This window comes from Abramis brama (assembly GCF_963993115.1).
Source record: "Abramis brama genome assembly, chromosome: 9".
Lineage (NCBI taxonomy): Eukaryota > Metazoa > Chordata > Actinopteri > Cypriniformes > Leuciscidae > Abramis > Abramis brama.
The window spans coordinates 28,820,676-28,840,435 of NC_139971.1; the positions used below are offsets into that span (position 1 = coordinate 28,820,676).

A 19,760-nucleotide genomic window follows, 5' to 3' on the forward strand; every position below is an offset into this window, starting at 1 on the left:
TCAGTCCCTTTTGGTGGAAAGGGAGACGCTGCAGAAGCCTCATCCTGCCCGTAGGGTGGTATCATGTGGAGGTTACACATATGGACTGGGCATTTCCGGGCAGTACAACATATGGAATGTCACTGAGGTGTCTCTGGCCTATAGCAAGGAGGAGACCACACCGATCAGAGACGGCAGAGCAGGCTCTGTCAAGGGAAAGACACTCTTGATAGAGGCCAAAGCAAGCAGGAAAACTGTTTTTACAGACAGGACTTTACAGGGAGGTCTCTGTGGTGCCATCAGCACCAGAGATAAATCCCAAGTGGGTATGGGGGGGAGGTTTAGTCTCGGGCTGGGCACCCTGTCTGCGGCCGGCTCCACGCTGAGGCCTGGGTGAAGGCTGCTGCTGTGTCCTAGCGGGAGCGGCAGCAGGGGGACGCCTTCGGCGACGAGCAGGTGGAGGATCTGCCACCGGTGGACGGGTGGAGGCAGCAGCGGGTTGCCGGGGCAGGATGTGCCGTATGGCCTCCATCTGCTTCTGGGCGGCGGAGAACTGTTGGGCGAAGTTCTCCACCGCATTGCCGAAGAGCCCAACCTGGGAAATGGGGGAGTCCAGGAACTGAGACTTGTCGGCCTCCCTCATATCGGCCAGGTTGAGCCAGAGATGGCGCTCATGGACGACTAAGGTGGACATCGCCAGACCGACTGCGCGAGCCGCAACCTTCGTATCCCGGAGGGCAAGGTCGGTTGCGGTGCGGAGCTCATCCATGAGCTCATGGTCTGGACTACCCTTGTGCATGTCCATGAGTGCTTTGGCCTGGTGGACCTGCAGCAACGCCATGGCATGCAGGGAGGAAGCAGCTTGCCCACAGGCTTTGTAAGCCTTGCCTGTGAGAACGGACGAGATCTTACTGGCCTGAGAGGGGAGACGAGGATCACCCTTCCAGGAGGTAGCGGTCGCCGGACACAGCTGCATCGCGACAGACCGCTCCACTGGAGGGATAGCCTCGTAGCCCTTCGCCGCTCCTACGTCAAGGGAAGTGAGGGGGAGGAGGTACTAAGGCGGTTTCTGGCAGAAAAAGGTGCCGTCCACGACCTAGTAACCTCCTCATGCACCTCGGGAAAGAATGGCACTGGGGCAGCGGGCTGAGGACCAGAAACCAATCATCCAACCGTGACGGTTCAGGACACGGTGGAGGTTTCACGCGAGCCCGACCGACTCGGTGGCCCGTTTCAGCATAGCTGACATTTCTGGATCCAATTCGGGCAATGCTACTCTCCCAGCCGAATCATCATCTCCAGAGTCCAGCTCCCCTTCCGATGCAGCGATCGACATCCTGTCCTCAGGAGGAGCCCCGAACGACATGGCTGGTCGGTCCACTACAGAGGGACAGACACCGCTGCGGTGACACAGAGGAGTGAGGGGCCCACGGGGACTGGTTACCGGGTGGGGACGCCCTCACTGTGATCCTCAGATCACCCATCCCACATGGCGCAGTAGGTCTCCCCTGGGATTGGCCAGAGGGGATGCTAGGGCGGGGCATGAAAATGGGGACTCCACTTTCACGAATGAAAACGAGTCTAGATCTTAACACAGAGATAGTCATGTTCCCACAATGGGAAATTTTGAAATTTCTCCCAGCGCTGCGGGGAGGAGCGCAAGATGCAAATCTCGCACGCCAATGTGCATTGGCCAGTTTTTCAATACTCGAAGATGACAGGCTCCCTAAGTGTGAAACGTCGAACGTGACCGAACTGAAAGGGAACCAAAATTTTCGGTTTTTCATTTTCAAACTACAGTGGATGTTTTTCAACCATTTTTCAACAGACTTGCTAAAATCATCAAACCCCCAGTGGATTAGAGCAAATCGGGTAAACCGGCTGAAAATGGCCATTATGGTTTGAAAATGCCCCACTGATTGGGGAACACCTACTTGTGTTCTGCAGAGATGCATACCTGCATGATCTTGTGGTCATCAATTACAAATCACTGTTAGTTCAATGTCACTGTCTCCACCCATGTGTGCTTTCGGCTTTCATCAAAATGTCAATGCTGATCCAACACACTTTAAGCATTGAAATGTCAATCTCAGATAAAATTATGGTTTAGATCAAAACTCAACATTATATCAATGTCACCTTGCTATCTGGGATATATTGCCTATCATTTGCTTGTTTTTCTTTCTCTTTCTGTTTTTTTTTTTTTTTATCTACAGAGCAAAGGTTCTCAGAGTGGCACACCAGTTGGCACTCAGAAGAAAGTAAAACGCACACTACCTCATCCACCACCGGAAGAAGATACCATCATCGGCCTGTCTGAGTACACCACTGCTTCTGCCAGAAGGCGAATGTGCAGGAACACCACTATGGCACGGGCCAAAATCCTCCAAGACATAGACAAGGAGCTGGATTTAGTTGAACGTGAGTCCTCAAAACTTCGTAAGATACAGGCAGAACTTGATGAGGAGGAGAAAGAGATAGATGCTAAATTGAGATATCTGGAGATGGGTATAAATCGAAGGAAAGAGGCTTTACTGAAAGAGAGAGAGAAGAGGGAGAGAGCCTACTTACAAGGAGTGGCAGAAGAGCGAGACTACATGTCAGATAGTGAGGTCAGCAACATCAGAGAGGCAAGAGGTAATGGTCATGGACTAGAACGGCCACGGACTGCCCCACAGTCAGAGTTTAACCAGTTCATCCCACCACAGACTGAGGCTGAGTCCCAGTATGCACAACTTACAAGCCCATACTCCCATTATCAGTATGCATCCCAAACAAGTCAGTATCCTCAGCAGACGTTGTACCAGCAGCAGTCTCTTTTCCATCAGCAGGTGTCCCCCTACCAATCCATCTACTCATCAGTGCCCTCACTCAATCAGCAGTCCCAGCAGACTGGCTATGACCATTCCTCACTCCTTCTGATGCAACAGAAACCCCGTCAGACTACTTTGTCTGACTTAGAGCCAAAGATTACGACAAACTATGAGGTTGTACGCAACCAGCCCCTCCTAATTGTCCCTACATCCACAGAGAGTGTCTATGGAGTTTCCCACCTCGGTGGTAAATACAGTAGCCTTGATCTGAGGATGGGCCTGGAAGAGAGAGCCAGCATGGCCAGCAGCCCCATGTCCAGCATATCAGCTGAGTCCTTCTATGCAGACCTCGATCATCACAATGCCAGGAACTATGTCCTGATTGATGACATCGGTGAACTCACAAAGAGCTCAGCGGGCCTAAGTTCAAGCTTCAGTATCGCAGATAAGGATATCAGCAAAGCGGACAGACTTCTCCGGACTGCTGATGTTCGTCGAACAGCAGATGTGGCAGACTTTCTTGCTCCTCTTCAGGCTGCTTCGCGACTGCATTCGTATGGTAAAGCTGACGAGGAGTCCATGGAGGAGCCATATGAATTGAAGATGTTGAAACAGCAAATTAAGCAGGAATTCAGACGAGGTACAGATAGCCTTGAACAGCTTACCGGTCTGCCTCACTACCTGCACTCTGACACTAGTTTTAGACATTTCCCTAAAGCTGAAAAATACAGCATTGGGAGACTAACTTTAGAAAAGCAGGCTGCCAAACAACTGCCTGCCTCAGTTCTTTACCAAAAACAGTTAAAGAATAAAAAAGCTCTTATTGACCCTAAAATAAAGTTTTCACCTATTCAAGAGAGCAGGGACCTTGAACTAGACTACAGCAGCTTTTTGGCCTCAGCCAGCTCATCAGTTGGTGGACTGTCTGCCAGGGCAAGGCTCCTGCAGGATGAGATCACATTTGGTCTTAGGAAGAACCTAGCGGAGCAACAGAAATATTTGGGTTCAGCTCTTAATCCTAACCTGGCTCAGTCACTCAACTTTGGTCAATCTCTCAACCTAGGACCTACCATAAGGTCTTCCCTCCATGATGATGGCACCTATCCCAGCGGCACTCGATCAAGACCTTCCTCTAGGCCTTCCTCTGTATATGGACTGGACCTATCTATCAAAAGAGACTTATCAAACTCCTCACTACGCCTGAAAACAGAGGGCGAGGGCATGGATTCACAGTTTGTATCTAGGGCTAAACCAACAAGTCTGCCAATTAGTCAGAGCAGGGGTCGGATTCCCATTGTTGCACAAAACTCAGAAGAAGAGAGTCCATTGAGTCCTGTTGGTCAGCCCATGGGCATGGCCAGAGCATCTGCAGGCCCACTCCCACCCATCTCAGCAGACTCAAGGGACCAGTTTGGCTCCAGTCACTCTCTTCCAGAAGTCCAACAGCACATGAGAGAGGAGTCCAGGACAAGTGGCTATGAACGAGACATTGCCTTTATAAAGGATGACCTTCAGGGGGCCATGTCAGATAGTGAAGGTAAATTTGTTATGAGATATGTTATCTTTAATCCCAGCTTCTGTTGATATCATCTTTTGTATGGCTCTGAATGCATTATTTATATCTGTGTGTAAATTCAATTGTTACGTTTTCCTTTACGTTTTCATCTTTTTTTAGATTTACTTTACAATTTGCTGGGTGTTGCATTTGCATGTCATACTCTTAAATTAAAATCTTCACCTTCATACTGTATGTATACATAGTATATATTTTTATGTATAAAAGCATGCCTATTTGCATGCAAAAAGGAACTTGTTTCCTTTTCCACTTTTGCTTTGTCATATACATATAAGAGGAGAAACAATTTTGGAGATCTTGAAAACTATTAATTCAGCTATTTTAATTAATTATACTGTGCATTCAGTGCCTCTGTTATTTATTGCAGTGCTCAAGTTGATGAGGAAACTGCTCTGCTTTCTATCTATGGAGTTACAGCATATCCTATATTTCTGTCAGAATTATTTAGTGACTGGTTATCTAAGAGGGCACTATTTTTGTCTGTTTTTAATTATATAAATATCATTTTTATGATAACTTTTCGTATAGGGGAAAACACTTCTAAATATAACTGTAAATATAAATTCTCCCTCTATATCTTTCTGGCAGCTTTGGGATAGTGAACCATTTATTTTAATCATAATTAAACTTTTATCTTCTTTCTTTTTAAGACAAAAGAAGTCTCAAATGTTATATTCATGGGAGTACCTGGTTTAGTTTGTCTCGTTTTCATTAATCCAGAATATGTCAGGTTGCAGAAATGCAAGTGGGAAAATTAATGTAGTGAATGTATATCCTTTGCTACCCTTGTGGAAACTAATATAGACATATTTTTGTGCTTTTGACATGTGATGAGATAAAGTTGTAAATTAAATGAGGGTTAAAGGAAGTGTATCTGTGTATAACATACATTAATTGGAGCTTAGTTTTTCATCACCTCCATATATACTACTTTTAACTCTTTTAACTCTTATTTATGTCATGTAATGTCTGTCATGGGTGTGTTTCCAATTTTCATTCTCAATAAATTCTTGCTATTACAGTTTTTTGCATGGCTTATAAATGGGAATTTAAAAACATCTTGCATGTTACATGAAGATTAATATATTTTCAGTAAATATACTATTCATTCTCTTTCTGTGTCTTTCATATACATTTTGTTCTTTATACTTAAGTGAACATTAAGCAAGGATTGAAATTTAAAATCACCCAGGTATTTAATTGTTTTGAAGGTCTTATAGGCAATTTACGCAAATGGTTTGGTTAATGAATATAATGTTTCATTCATTTTTTCCCCCCTGTATAACACATTTTTAATCTTTAAGCTGTCACGGGGGTCTCAATGCCAATAAGACAACATATTGAGAAACATTTTAAAATCCCCTCTAGATTGTGATATTGTGTTGAACGTCAAGCTGTTTGGAAGGTTTAACATAAGCCAGGTGTAAAGCTGGTATAAACTGAGTGCAAATTGTGAATATATGTTGGTTTACAACACTAAATGCTCTGCTGGGTTTGCACAGATGTGACCCCATGCTCTGTTGTGAGAGTATCAGAAATGGTTTGTGTTTCTGAAACAGCCTATTTAGCTTGCTTATGTTCACAGTCAAAGGAACGTTCCAGGTTCAAAAACTTTCAGTAGTCTCAGTTTGTATAAACAAGCAGAAATAACTGCTGTTTTTAAGCCACCCATTTTGCTTTAAAATGTATTTTGTGTGGTAATTGCAAATATGCCGTTGATGCTGTCAATGGAGCTTAGTTAGTTTTGAACCTGGATCATCCCATTAAGACTAGTACTGCTGGTGTTACTAAACAAATAATTTGGTAACACTTTACAATAAGGCCATTTGTAAACATTAGTTAATGTATGAACTAACAATGAGCAATACATTTGTTACTGTATTTCTTAATCTTTGTTAATGTTAGTTAATAAAATTCCAGCTGTTCATTGTTTGTTCATGTTAGTTAACTAATGTTAACAAATACATCTTTTAATTGAAATTATTAGTAAATGTTGAAATTAACATTAACTAAGATTAATAAATGCTGTATAGGTATTGTTAATGTTAACTAAAATAGCTTTTAAAAGGCTTTCTAGAGTAAAATATAGATTACAATGGTGTGTTATTTAGATATTGTAGAAAATTAGATTATTGCATGTATTAGATATTTAAAATAGTACAAGTTATCCACCTGCACTGCAAATATAACAGTGTATTTTTATTGGCACAACATAGCTCTGTTTTAAGGCTAATTTTACTATGAATTCTCTGAAATGCAATGTTTGCACTACAGCTGGAGGTCCTAGCTGGAATGTGAAAGGTGAGAACTGCTGTTCAGCAACCTTCAAAATATCATTAAGCATAAACCTACTTTCATGCGTGCCATACTTTAGTCTTGAATGATGGGCATTTCTCAGTGGTGCACCTCAGACCCATCCTGGTGTTCATTATCACTGCACTTCCTCAAGGTCTCTCTTACATAGCCTGATCATATCAACCAGGGCACATACATGTCTACATACACAAGTAAATATGTGTGCATACCATAGTAGAAGTATACTAGAACAGGGTAGGCTAATTAGGAAATGTCACTCTATCTTTATCTCTTTATCTTTATCTTTTAACCTTTATCTTGCTCCACCAAAATATCACTAATGTAATGGAATTGCTGTTGATGGTGCAGGAAAAAAGTCATTAGATTGATGTGTCCTTTTGATAGTGTTTTGGCCAGAATGACAGTTTTCTATAAGCTATTGTTTTGTGCCATGGTCAATGGTTCCAATTTGGGTTATAAAGTGAATGCACTGTTGATTTAAGGTGACATTTCCTTGCAGAAGGACAGCACATCAAGCTATTCATTGCAAAACTCTTGCAGACAGATCTAGTTGTCCTTTTTCTTCTCACTCTATAAGGAGATAAATTATGATTTGTGGCGTACTATAGTGCTGCCTCATGAATAAAAAAATTATCCGCTTACACAGTTTTGTAATAAAAGCACCTGCAGGTTGTGCAAAATACCCAGTAAACAAAACAGAAGATTTTGCTCGTCTGATCTATTTTAGGTATGTGCTGACATGTCTGCCCTAGCTTGAGTTATGAATTATTCTAGGAATTCCCAGTGTTTTTGAAGAAAGTGCTAGACTACCTGAAATGGAAGCTGAAAAAAACAGCAGTAGACCTATGTATATACAGTCTTATAGGATGCTAGACTAACATTTTGCCAGTGCAACTCTGTAGGTGAGACCAAGGGCACTGCAAAATCCATGTCTTATTCAGTATTTTTGTCTTTTTTTTTTCTATGATATTAAACATTCTAAATATTCTTAAAACAAAAGATAAATTTAGTTGAGAGCCAAAATAGCAGATCTTAGAAAAAAACATTGAATTCATTTTCTTACCCATTATTTTAAGCATGAATTTAACAAAATTCTGCTTATCTTATCTTAGTCTTATCTTACACAATTTTGCGTCTCAACTATATTTGTCTTTAAGAATGTTTTAAAAATCTGACTGAAAAACAAGATGAAAACATTGAATTAGAAAATGTTTTTTGAGGGTGCTGATTAAAGTTTGAACTAAGTCACTTGGATTTTAGCATCATGAAAGTCTGGTTTTATAGAACATAAGCTGTGGTTTTGTTTGGTTTGAGTAGTGGTTTACTTGTAGTCTAACTAGTGTGCTAGAGATACAGTAGTGCTAACATAAACTGTATTTATCATCAGACATATGGTAAGGCATCTCATCATTACACTGTTGTATGATGGTGTGTGTATGTGCGTATATCTGCTGTGGTTCAGACCCACAGCAGTTTTCTATCAAATTCTCGACGCATGACATGTAGACCGGTCCTGAAGGGACACAGCATGCATGTTCATGTGTGCATGCCCGAAACATGTCCCAGATCATTGCTTTTCCTGCCCTCACCATCCTCTGTCACTGCTTTCCCTTGGGGACAGGCTAATTAACTACATTTAGCATTTATCTAAATAAACTCTCTTGATTTGAGATGGAATGGAAGATAATGTCCAACCCTTTTGAAACATAGATGCTGTTCTTAGAAGCCCCAACCTAAATCCATCAAGCTATCAGTTCAAACACTATAGCAAAGAAGTGTCCCCAACTGGGGGTTGTGAAGGGATGGTTGTCTGGGAGAAAAGTGGTGGAGTGGGACACATGCCCCAGTTTTGTCACTTGTGATGGTACAGTGGCTGCTTTCTTCCTGTCTTCTAGCATATCACCTTCAGCATGAAGAGACTGACTGGTTTGACAAACCCTGCCAGAGACGTGGTGGACCAGAAGCCGGGCCAGACAGAAGACAGGTAAAGTGGCACCCACAGAGTGTTTGGGATGTGTTCCTGGGGGCTTTTTGTTGGTCGTGGAACAACATACCTATCAAAAAAACAACAACATGGTTTTAATCATAACTATTTTTTATTGACTTTACAATTACAAGTCGATAACAATGCTGGCTGCTCTTCTCGTGTCGGTCAAAAATGACAGAATTGTTTTAATTTTATTTCAATTAAATTAATGTACTATATTTTAGTTTGATAATGTTTTTTATTTTATATTTTATATTTTTAGGTGATTTCATGGTATACTCAATTATATTTACGCTGTATTTATAATCCATTTATTCACTTTGTAAGCATAGACCTGAAAATTAAATTTCCAACTTAAACTGTCATAAATCTTGAATGCTTTAGAGCACAGACTTAAGTTTGATCTCTTTTCAAAGACGACACGGCAGATTATTGCTGAAGTGAGAAAAAGTTTAAAAAAGTGAACTTAAAAAAGTTACAGAATTTTACGTTTATTGTAATCAAAAATGCACAAAAACATATTTAAAAAAACACGTAAAACTGCAAGAAAATTAAAGCCATACATCTAAACAAGTTTGACATCTCAAAAAATAAGCTTTCAGTAAGATTTTGTTTGGCTGCAGTACCAAAAGTTTTCCAAGTTTTCATTTTTGACCGTGAGGTGACTATTTTTTTCAGGACCATTTAACCTTTTTTTGTTGTTGTTCATATAGCAAGTGCCAAAACCTTTACCAAGTTTCGTACCATTCCGATGAAGTAAAAAATTCTTAAACTTCAAAACGTACAATTGTTCGGTTAAAAATGACCTAAGAACACCAGAGGGTTAAGCTGCAACACTCAACGGTAAAGCTGACCCTACAATCTGATTGGTTATTAGGAATGTTATTCCAGGAACATGTCCTACTTCAACCACACTTACCATGCAAACACATGGACACACTGTACTCATCTTTAAAATAACACCAAACCACATCTGCAGGCACATAGTTATTGCAAAAGCTCTGTTAGAGCTCCAGGAACTGTTTAATCATTTGCTTCTGTATTGTGTTTTCGTTGTAGCAGATAAAAGGCAGCTATTACCCCTTTCCACACACTCATATCAAACTGCAACGGGACCCCAAGGACCACAGCATCTCAGGTATGTTTTCGCAGCAATTACTCAAAAAGATACACAGCTAAAAGTAGTTAATTAGGCCTGCAAACTAAATTACTGGAAGGAAGAACAAAACAACAATTGTAATCTACCTCGTGGATGATGTACTGGTGAAGCGATCACATTTAAAATGATACTGAGATGCTCTGATTAGGATCCAATTACTAAGCCATTTATCAGTTAAACTGAACCCTTGTGATTTCAGGGAGAGGGCTGGGAATCAGAGTTGTGGGCGGAAAAGAGATTCCAGGGACCAACGGAGAGATCGGAGCCTACATCGCCAAGGTTTCAGCAGGAGGATGTGCCGAGCAAACGGGAAAAGTTGTTGAAGGTAAGAACTTCAATATTATTCTGTCCAATAACATTAGCAAGTTAAATTCTCGTACATATTTTCAGGGGTTAATGAAGCGAAAGACGTGCAATAAACAGATAAGCAAATTCTATTTATATAAAAAAGTTTATGTACATGCTTCTTTTATTCATATGTTAAAAAGTGGTTCAAATGAGCAAGCGTCAGCACATTCATTCATTTATTTTAAGCATTCAGTAGTCTTTCAAAGCAATAAGTGCCTAATTTGGGAAGCCATTTCTCATTTTAACGGGGACGCTGTTGTTGCAGTATGATTGCCATCCTTGTTGACACTGCTGGCTCAGCATGCTTTGTCAATTTGGATGAGCTCCTCTGAGAGTAGCTCAACTTCCTGAACATGATTTGTACTCTTTCATAACTTGTGATTTTAGAAAATGCATTTTTCCTTTATAGTGTCAAAACTTTTATATTTTATTTGTTTCATGCCTGAAATGTGCAAGCACCAATCTGCTGGTAGATTACACAAGCATCTGTTCTCTATCTTAAGTATGCATTTCCCTTGATACAATATAATAATATCTGCTGCCACAGTGGAAAAACTGCTAGAGAGCAGATTTAATAGCTGATAGCTGTAGCGATATTATTGTTTGGGACAAGAATTGAATGCACGCACAATTGCACAATGCATACTCATATATCCATGCACTTCAACATAGAACCACAAAGTATGTGTGCTTGTAGTGCATACAGCAGGGATCTTATATCAGTAACACACTGCACTGGCTAAATAAGGATTAATCTTTTAACAATTTTAAGGATTAAGTTTCAACCATAAATCGATATGATGCAAAACATTGCGTATTTTCTAACATTAAAGCCTTTTTAAATATGATTTTGAATGCTCACTTTTATAAAGCTCACAATATTTTCAGCAAATGAACCGAAATTGATTCCAAATCAAGCATTAATCATTTCGATACTTCAAAGCTGAATTGATGATTTTGGCCTGGGGTAATCTTGCAGAGTAATATGGAGATATGACTGACATACTTGCTGAACATTTGAGAGATTTTTGAGTGGAAATTGAAGGGATTGATTGTGTAGAGATGAACAGACATTTTAATGATGTCCTGTTGTTATCAGCCGCTGAAGCGCTCCGTATGCAAAAGACCTATCTGAAGACTCGCTTTCATTTGTGTAAGTGCCCGGGGTTTGGCTTGAAGTGGGCTTCAGTTTGCAGTGATTCTTTAAAATTTCCTCTCACCTCTGCACTTGTTTCAGTCCCTGATGCTGCAGGACTGTTTTCTTGTAGTGAGTGGAGTGCTTAGGGAAGCATGCTATTGAATAAGTGTGCATGTTTTTTATGTTTGTAGGTAATTAAGTGCTTTTCCTGAATTTCCCCTCAGGAATCACAATAGCACACATTTCCTGTCTATCTGTGTGTGAATCTATCATAATAGTTTTTGACATGTTTCCCCAATTTACAGCGCCTTCACCTTTTTAGTGACGCACTAAACCCAACTTTGGCTCTCAGTTTGAGGCTTTTAAAAATAAACTTACTGTAGCTGACTTTTATAAACAACATCTCTTCTTAATAGTTTCCATAACAATCTTCTGACAAATAATGTTTACTTTTGGTCAAGACAGACTGTGAGTATCTGTTTTTGCTATTCTAACATAATCAATGTATTTCACTCACTGTTCCTAATGGCATGTGTTGTGTTCCTCAGGAATGCAGGTTATGGAGTGGAATGGAATCTCTCTGCTGGGAAAGACATATGAAGAGGTGCAAAGCATTATGGGTCAGCAGTATGGAGAGGCAGAAATATGTGTGCGCCTGTAAGTTACAATGATGTATTCAATGTTCAAGGCTCAGTCTAGTCCACCACATTAACAAAAAAGTACCATGTAAATGCAACGTGTATATTAATTAATTCAAATAAATTAGACTTAGACTTCCTTTATTGATCCCCAGGGAGAAATTAAAGGGATAGGTCACCCCAAAACGAAAATGTTGTCATTTACTTACCCTCAAGTTGTTCCAAACCTGTATGAGTTTCTTTCTTCTGTTGCACACAAGATAATATATTTTTAAGAATTTTAGTAACCAGACACTTGAGGGTAAGTAAATGACCAAATTTTAGTTTTTGGGTGAACTGTGATACAAACCAACTTCAATTTTATTTTCATGAAGATATTTCATAAAAATACATTTCTAATAACCTCACAAAAATTTGAAGCTATTTATAAAAAAATGTTTCATTATGACAATAATTAATTCTAAATTTACAATAAACTGCCAAGTGTCGGCTTTCAAATGAGATCATACTTGTGCTTTTAGTGCAAAGGGTTCATGAACTGTATCTGTTTTAGTTTGGGTATGCCATTTCTGGGGATTTTTCAAAAGTGGGGTTGCTGCCTTGCTGGCTAACAGGTTAAGGTGTTACAGCAGCAACAGAAAAAAAAAACTAAAACACAAGACAAATTAGACAATACAATCAATCAATAATCACAATCTGAATATTTATCAATTACAAAATACCATGCAACGACCTAAGTAGCATTGTACACTCAACAGCACCTCCAATTCACACTCAGTACTCTTACAATACATAGTATAACCATTAGACAAATGCCACTCAAATGTCAAATCCTTAGTCCAAGCAAAATTCGATTACATGTATTTAATCAAATATACAGCTAAAATAAGTAATATTGTGAAATATTATTACAATTTAAATGAACAATTTTCAGTTTTAATAGATTTTAAAAAAGTAATCTATTCCTGTGATGGCAAAGCTGAATTTTCACCATCATTACCCCAGTCTTCAGTGTCACATGACCCTTCAGAAATCCTTCTAAATGCTGATTTGCTCAGAAATTCCTTATTATTATAAATATTAAAATAGGCCAATATGTAGGCTATTCATATATCATGGTGGATGAATATGTTATATCAAAGTACCATGGTTACCACCTGAGACCCTCACTGTACCATGGTAGTGCAGTGCTTTTTTTGTAAGGGCATATAGTTTCACACAATTATTCATGTACTGTAAGACACTTGGAATAAATTTTCAGTTTCAGGTTGTGCCATATTAACAATTGATGTTATGCTGATTTAACTATCAAATATGTTCTACAATACAGTGACTGTGGTGTTTAAGCCAATATGCTAATACAGTTGTTAAATTGACTTCTTTTTAGGGACCTAAACATGCTCTCCAACGCAGATCACCCACAACAATTGGAGCTCCATGCTCAGCAGAGAGCTGGTGAGTGTCTCTAGCATTTCATCCTTCCCTTCATACTTACTTGTCTTGATGCCTTTAATAAGCTTTTCATACTAACCAAGCTTGCTTTAAGGTAAATGAGTCCACTCTGCAACCATCTTTGCCATGCATAGGCTCCAAAATACTTGAATGGGGAAAGTTTAAGTTTCAATAACATATTCCAGTGATTTCAAAATTTAGCCTCTTAAGCAGGCTAAAAGAGACATTTTCAGATCCAGTTCTAGCTAATATGCATGAAAAAAGACAAGGCCTGGAAGTTGTGACTTCCTTTCCTAGAGCTTTCCTCAGCACTTATTTTAACCCTGGGTTATGAGTCTTCTTGCACTCCTGACCGTGGAAAAGGTGTTTGTATCAATCAGTAGGTTAAAAAGGGTTAGTTTTGTGTTATAGCTGTTGTGTGTGTGTGTGTGTGTGTTGTAGGTGAGCGTCAGCGCTCTCCAGGTGTAGACCCAAAGCAGCTGGCTGCAGAGTTGCAGAAGGTGTCCCAGCAGCAGGCTCCTGTCTCAGTGCTGTCTGCTCTGGAGAGAGCGGGACACTTGCACTCTGGCACCGGATCTGCTGCTTCCAGTGGCGTCCCTAGCCCTGGACAACCCGGGTCCCCTTCCGTCAACAAGAAGCGCCATGGTAGCAAGGTACTGTATGTGGAAATGTGTACAGGAAGGTGCATCTGCATGTGCCTCTTCCTGTATATGAAGAATATACTGTATATCAAATGTTGTGTCTGCATAGGGAACTGCAAAATAATTTTATTAGGGATTTATTTTCCATTATTTTGTTTTTCAGTCAGCAGAGGTTCTGAAGCCACAACCGCATCCAATCACTGGTGAAATACAAGTGAGTCTGTGCAATTTCACAATGACCTATTTTGCATGTACTGTACAAGACTATTCCAAAGTTAATTTGAATGATATGGTTATATTTTGACTGTGTTTGCATAATCTAAGCCAGTCATTATTCCCATTTCCAGATATTTGAATATGGCAGCCAACTGTATTAATCACAATTTGGCAACTTGTTAACTGTTTTGGAATATCTTTAATCATTTTTAATTATTGTTTCAATATCAAAGCAAAGATAATTGTGTAATATGAGATGTAGAAATTCAGATTTTTGAGTAAACACAAATATTGTGCTATTCATGCTCTTGCCTGTTACTGTTAAAGGTAGGGTAGGCAATGTTTTTCATAAAAAACACTTTTTGTTATACTGGATGAATCTCTCTTCATATCCTGATAACAAGCAATAATAGAAGTGGTCTAAATGTGAAATAAATGTACATAAATCTTCTGTGGAAGTCCGATTGCAATGATAGGATGCCCTACCTCCCTGTCAACGTATGTATTTGCATACCTCCGAGCACCCTGCTCACGCAGACATCACATGTCATCAGCATGTTTCATGAGGCTATGCAGTAGGGGTGTGACGAGACGCTTACTCCACGAGACGAGACGAAACACGAGATTGGGTTCACGAGAACGAGACAAGACGAGATTTTTACACAATTTTTAAGAAATCCTCAATGATGAAATATATGAATGGAAAATAGTCTTTTATTCAACTGAAAATCACAAAATGCAAAACAATTTATGTGCATTTTGAAATCAACTTGTAATGAATGTTATTTTACTTCTATTTTAATGAATTCTATGCAGTAAAGGACATGCAAACACTGCAAAATGATTTGCTATAAACTCTACTTCTGCCTGTACGATTTCACATGAGAAATCTAACTCCTTTCCACAAATCGAACATAAAAAAATAAAACAGTATAAATAAAATAAATATAAATAACTGAAATAACACTTTAAATGCAAACAGTAAGTGTGTATCCATAATCAAAGTACTGCTCTCTCAAAACTACAAGTTCAAACAGAAACATTTTTTTTCTTCAAGCATGAAAAAGAGATAAATTAACTAAGATAAGCCTAAGATATGGTCATGTTCTTTTTCAAGAATATAAGCATGTCGACGATTTCTGGCAGCAGTTGAGACCTTTGGGCAGGGCTGCACGATATGAGGAAAAGCTGCGATGTGCGATAACATTGTTTAATATTGCGATGTCGATATGACTTGTGATAGCCTATGTGAATGTTAGCTATACTGTTCCCATGTCTTAGTGCTTTAATAGGTTCTTTGCGTGATAGGTCAAATGTTTATTACCTGCCTGGTTCAGATTACACTATTTTAGCGCGATTTTGGCACGTTCCGTTTCGTGGAGACTCGTAAAGTACAACGGGCGTCGGGACGCAAGATTCGATCGTTTCATTTCGTATAGTGTGTCATAGTGGGCGACAACGCGTCTGTGATGCTTCACGACAGAAAGACTAGCATGTTTAATTTTAACGGTCCTCCACGACGGGTTGAGTGTGAGCGAGAGTGAGTGAGAGTGCGGTTACAGTGAGTGTGCGTGTGTGTGTGTGCGCGCGAGTGAGTGAGTGAGCGAGGGACAGTGAGTGTGTGTGTGTGCGGAGTGTGTGTGTGATTGGCCCGGCACACAAATGATTTAAAAGTGGCAGGGGCATCTTCAATACAAATTTCACCCTCACGCTCCATCACGCTGACATCACAACAACTCACGAGACAAAGTTTTTTTTTTTTTTTTTTTTTTTTACTCACGAGACAAAGTTTCACCTCGACGAGAAATCTCGTCGCGTTTTAATCTCGCGAGATCTCGTAACACGAGATCTCGTCACACCCCTACTATGCAGAGTTTTAGACAAACAGCCACCTTTTACAGTTCCTCCTTAACCAAAACAGCGATCTTATGCTCACAACGAGCTTACGGTAACTATGACATGCCGTGAACATAATTACGAGATGGCAACCCGTGACGTTCTACTCGTAGCTGTTAGCATCCTCAGACTCAGAATTATGCATTTCTTCATGAGTCTTCAGCAGTCAGATGGTACAAGTCAGAGCTCTAAGTTGTTAACGTTCATTATTGTAATGTTATGTCATTTGAAACATGAGGTAATTTAACGTTGTCTCTTGTGGCGCTTTGCAGACTCTGCTCTGGTGTGCGTGTTAATGTGTTTTGGAGGAGGTGTGGCTTTGGAGACGCTCTGAAGGGAGGGTGGGATCTAATGCTTTCAAAGATAGAGATTCTGAAAATGCCTATCCTACCTTTCAGTACATGAATCATTTTTTTGCTTTGAAATATTATATTTAAAGGAACACTCCACCGTTTTTTGAAATAGGGCTTATTCACCTTCTTTCCTACATTTAGATAGGTGGGCAAACGCATTTTTGTCTCAGTGCATGCATTGTTTTAGTTTGACAGGGTTGGCGTTAGCTTAGCTTAGCATAATGAATGGAATCCTTTGTTGCCAGCTAGCATGTCCTGAGTAAAAGTGATATAAAAAATAAAAAACCCACCTAATTACTTGTGGCCTGCGTATTCACAACGAGTACAAATAGCGATGCAGATTAACACTAGGCGATTTCCTAGGCAGATATTGACTTATATATTAAGGACTACATTAGGGGGAAGCACAGGCGAAGCACTGCTACTTGGGCGTGATATCTCTGCGCCCAAGTAGCAGTGCTTCCCCCTAATATAGTCCCAAGTCAATATCTGCATAGGAAATCACCTAGTGTTAATCTGCATCTCTATTTGTACTCGTTGTGAATAAGCAGGCCACAAGAAGTAAGGGTAAGTAAGGTTTTTTTTTATTTTATATTACTTTTACTCAGGATATGCTAGCTGGCAACAAAGGATTCCATTCATTGTGCTAAGCTAAGCTAGTGCCGACCCTGTCAAACTAAAACAATGCATGCACTGAGACAAAAATGCATTTGCCCACCTATCTAAATGTAGGAAAGAAGGTGAATAACCCCTATTTCAAAAAACGGTGGAGTGTTCCTTTAAGATGCATTTTATGTATTGTGATTGTGATCAGCCTTCCCTCGCAACTTTCTCCAGTATTGACTGCTTTATTGGATTTAAATTGCAGCATCCCAGTGCTAATTTGATTAATTTGAATGGGCTGCCTTAAGTATTGTGTGTCATATACAGTAATTATCTTTCCCTCAGCTTCAAATCAACTATGACAGGAATATGGGCAACCTGATTGTTCATGTGCTGCAAGCAAGAAACCTCGCTCCTAGAGAAAACAATGGATACACAGACCCTTTCGTTAAGGTCTATCTCTTGCCAGGGAGAGGGTGAGTGTCCTTTTGTACATGGCTGTGTCTGTGTGTGTGTGTGTGTGTGTGTGTGTGTGTGTGCGCGCGCGTATGTTTGTGTGCGTGCAAGTGTTAAAGTAAAAGTAAGAGTGAAGAATGAAAGATTTATAGACTCTTCAGTACCTGTATTTCTTTTATGTTTGTCTTTGTCTGCATATATAAGTGTTGTAATTTTGATTAATTTATTGTCTGATTTTTCTTTTTTAAGTTACTTGAATCTTTAGTCACTTAATTTGATTCAATTCCCCTTTTTTGGGGATAGCTCCTGTTGTTGTTTTTCTCCCGGTCTTTCAAAAATTCTCTTTGAAAATCACTTTGTTTTTATAGTATAATGATGTATACAAATTATTCCATAATAACTGGAATGGAACAAAAGTGTATAAAGTGTTCCATAATCAACTGAAACACTGGATGGCAGATAAAAAAGTTACCTATAATAGCTTGCATATCCAGTGGGCTAAAAGGTCCCTTTCCTGGGTAGAAGTCCTTACCTCTTTAGTACTGAAATGACTTATTGGAAGGCTAAAGTGGAAGAGATCTTCTTTGGAGAAGTCAATTTTTATTAGCTTAGCCTTCCTCTCTTAACATGCTACCTAGTAATCAGTGCTCAGTGTCTCAGACTGCGGAGACAGCACAATCGATATGGCTTCCACCAGTATGGGGTGTGTAATGCTATATCTGCCATCTCCTAATGGCCATATCTGCAGTGTTTATGAGATTAGTTCCTATTACCTGCACACATGATCCCTCTGTCTGGTGCTAAAAGCTCGGCAGCCATGACTCCACCCAAGCCACAACTTTTTTTGGAGGGGTTTCTGTCTACCCTTTCCTTGGATTCTCTGACTGTTGTCTGTTTGTCTGTCTACTTTTACTTTGCATTCCATACAAATCTCCGGATTGGTTCAGACAAGTCATGGTTGTCCAGAACGCAAGGTAGCGTGGTGATTCTTTTTCTTTTCATTTTACTTTTTCATTGGTGCGTGGGTCTGTGTGTGTGTTTGGATTTCCTTTCTTTCATTATCTAGCTGTCATTCGTGTGGTGAAACCTACTGCGTCATCTGTGAAGTGTCTCAGTCAGATCTACCTCAAAGCAACCTCTACCTCTGACGTTTTTGATGTGAAGTCAATAAATTCTTGAAATGATTCCCTCAAAGACAGTAAATATTATGTACAGGTGTGCAACTCAACCATTTTATAAATTCACATCAGCTCATTGTAAGAGTCTACCGCTACTGTATGCTTGCATAGATTGCCCATATACTCATGTTGAAGTAGACATTTTTCCACATTTTACTCTGTGATCTGATAATGTCATCATCATTACTGGTGCCATGGTCCGTAAATGCATCAGTGTTGACTCTTGTGATGTCCTCTCTTGATGAAACTCAGCTATCCTCAAGTGTGGCTATATAAATATACTATATATCCATTGAAATGCAGAATCTAAGTCTATTGCTCCTTGTATTTTCCCTCAACATGATGACCTCACAGTGCTGAGAACAAGAGAAGGACTAAATATATCCAGAAAACTCAGAACCCAGAGTGGAACCAGACCGTTATTTATAAAAACATCCTTCTGGAGCAGGTAAGTACGACATTCATTATTGAATATATATATTTGGAGACCATAAATATTATTTATACACTTTTTTTCTCCAGACATATTGTTTATAAGCATTTGCCAGTGCTATCTTCTAATGAGATAATATCAGTAAATCATTATATCTATATGAAAAATTACATTCTTTCTCACTTCTGTGTGAGAAAGAATTACATTCTTTCTCACTTCTATTTTTTTAAAAATCATTCTTCATACGGAATTCATCTTTCATCTGTCTTTTTGTACATCCCTCTTACTCTAGCCCTTGTGCATCCTTATGGACATTTTTGTCCTTTTCAGTTTTGTTTTTTTGATCACTTTGCCTGTGTTAATGCTAACTGCATAAAATTTGGCACAGGTGTGTATTTTTATTGTAATTTTACTATTTCATCACCATTTCCTTCGAAATTTTTTTTTTGCACTAGTTACACAAAATACTTTTGGACAAAAATGGCCCCATTGAAACCCATTAAAACTGCATTTTTTAATCCCTGTGCCGTTTAACTATAAAATGATGCAATCTTTGTTAATAGGCTTTCATTCTGTTG

At 39.5% G+C, this 19,760-nt stretch overlaps 1 protein-coding gene across 1 annotated transcript in view; it reads left to right on the forward strand.

Annotated features, from left to right (window-relative positions):
* Window positions 1-19,760, forward strand: part of pclob (piccolo presynaptic cytomatrix protein b) — a 94,830-nt gene that overhangs the window by 63,671 nt on the left and 11,399 nt on the right. The window contains exons 20-31 of the mRNA XM_084124241.1: window positions 2,196-4,329; window positions 6,643-6,669; window positions 8,580-8,668; window positions 9,731-9,809; window positions 10,030-10,155; window positions 11,865-11,973; window positions 13,342-13,409; window positions 13,848-14,059; window positions 14,211-14,261; window positions 17,461-17,591; window positions 18,519-18,545; window positions 19,104-19,197. Of these exons, the coding sequence (XP_083980367.1) occupies window positions 2,196-4,329; window positions 6,643-6,669; window positions 8,580-8,668; window positions 9,731-9,809; window positions 10,030-10,155; window positions 11,865-11,973; window positions 13,342-13,409; window positions 13,848-14,059; window positions 14,211-14,261; window positions 17,461-17,591; window positions 18,519-18,545; window positions 19,104-19,197 (3,147 nt within the window). The remainder of the gene's footprint in view (window positions 1-2,195; window positions 4,330-6,642; window positions 6,670-8,579; window positions 8,669-9,730; window positions 9,810-10,029; window positions 10,156-11,864; window positions 11,974-13,341; window positions 13,410-13,847; window positions 14,060-14,210; window positions 14,262-17,460; window positions 17,592-18,518; window positions 18,546-19,103; window positions 19,198-19,760) is intronic.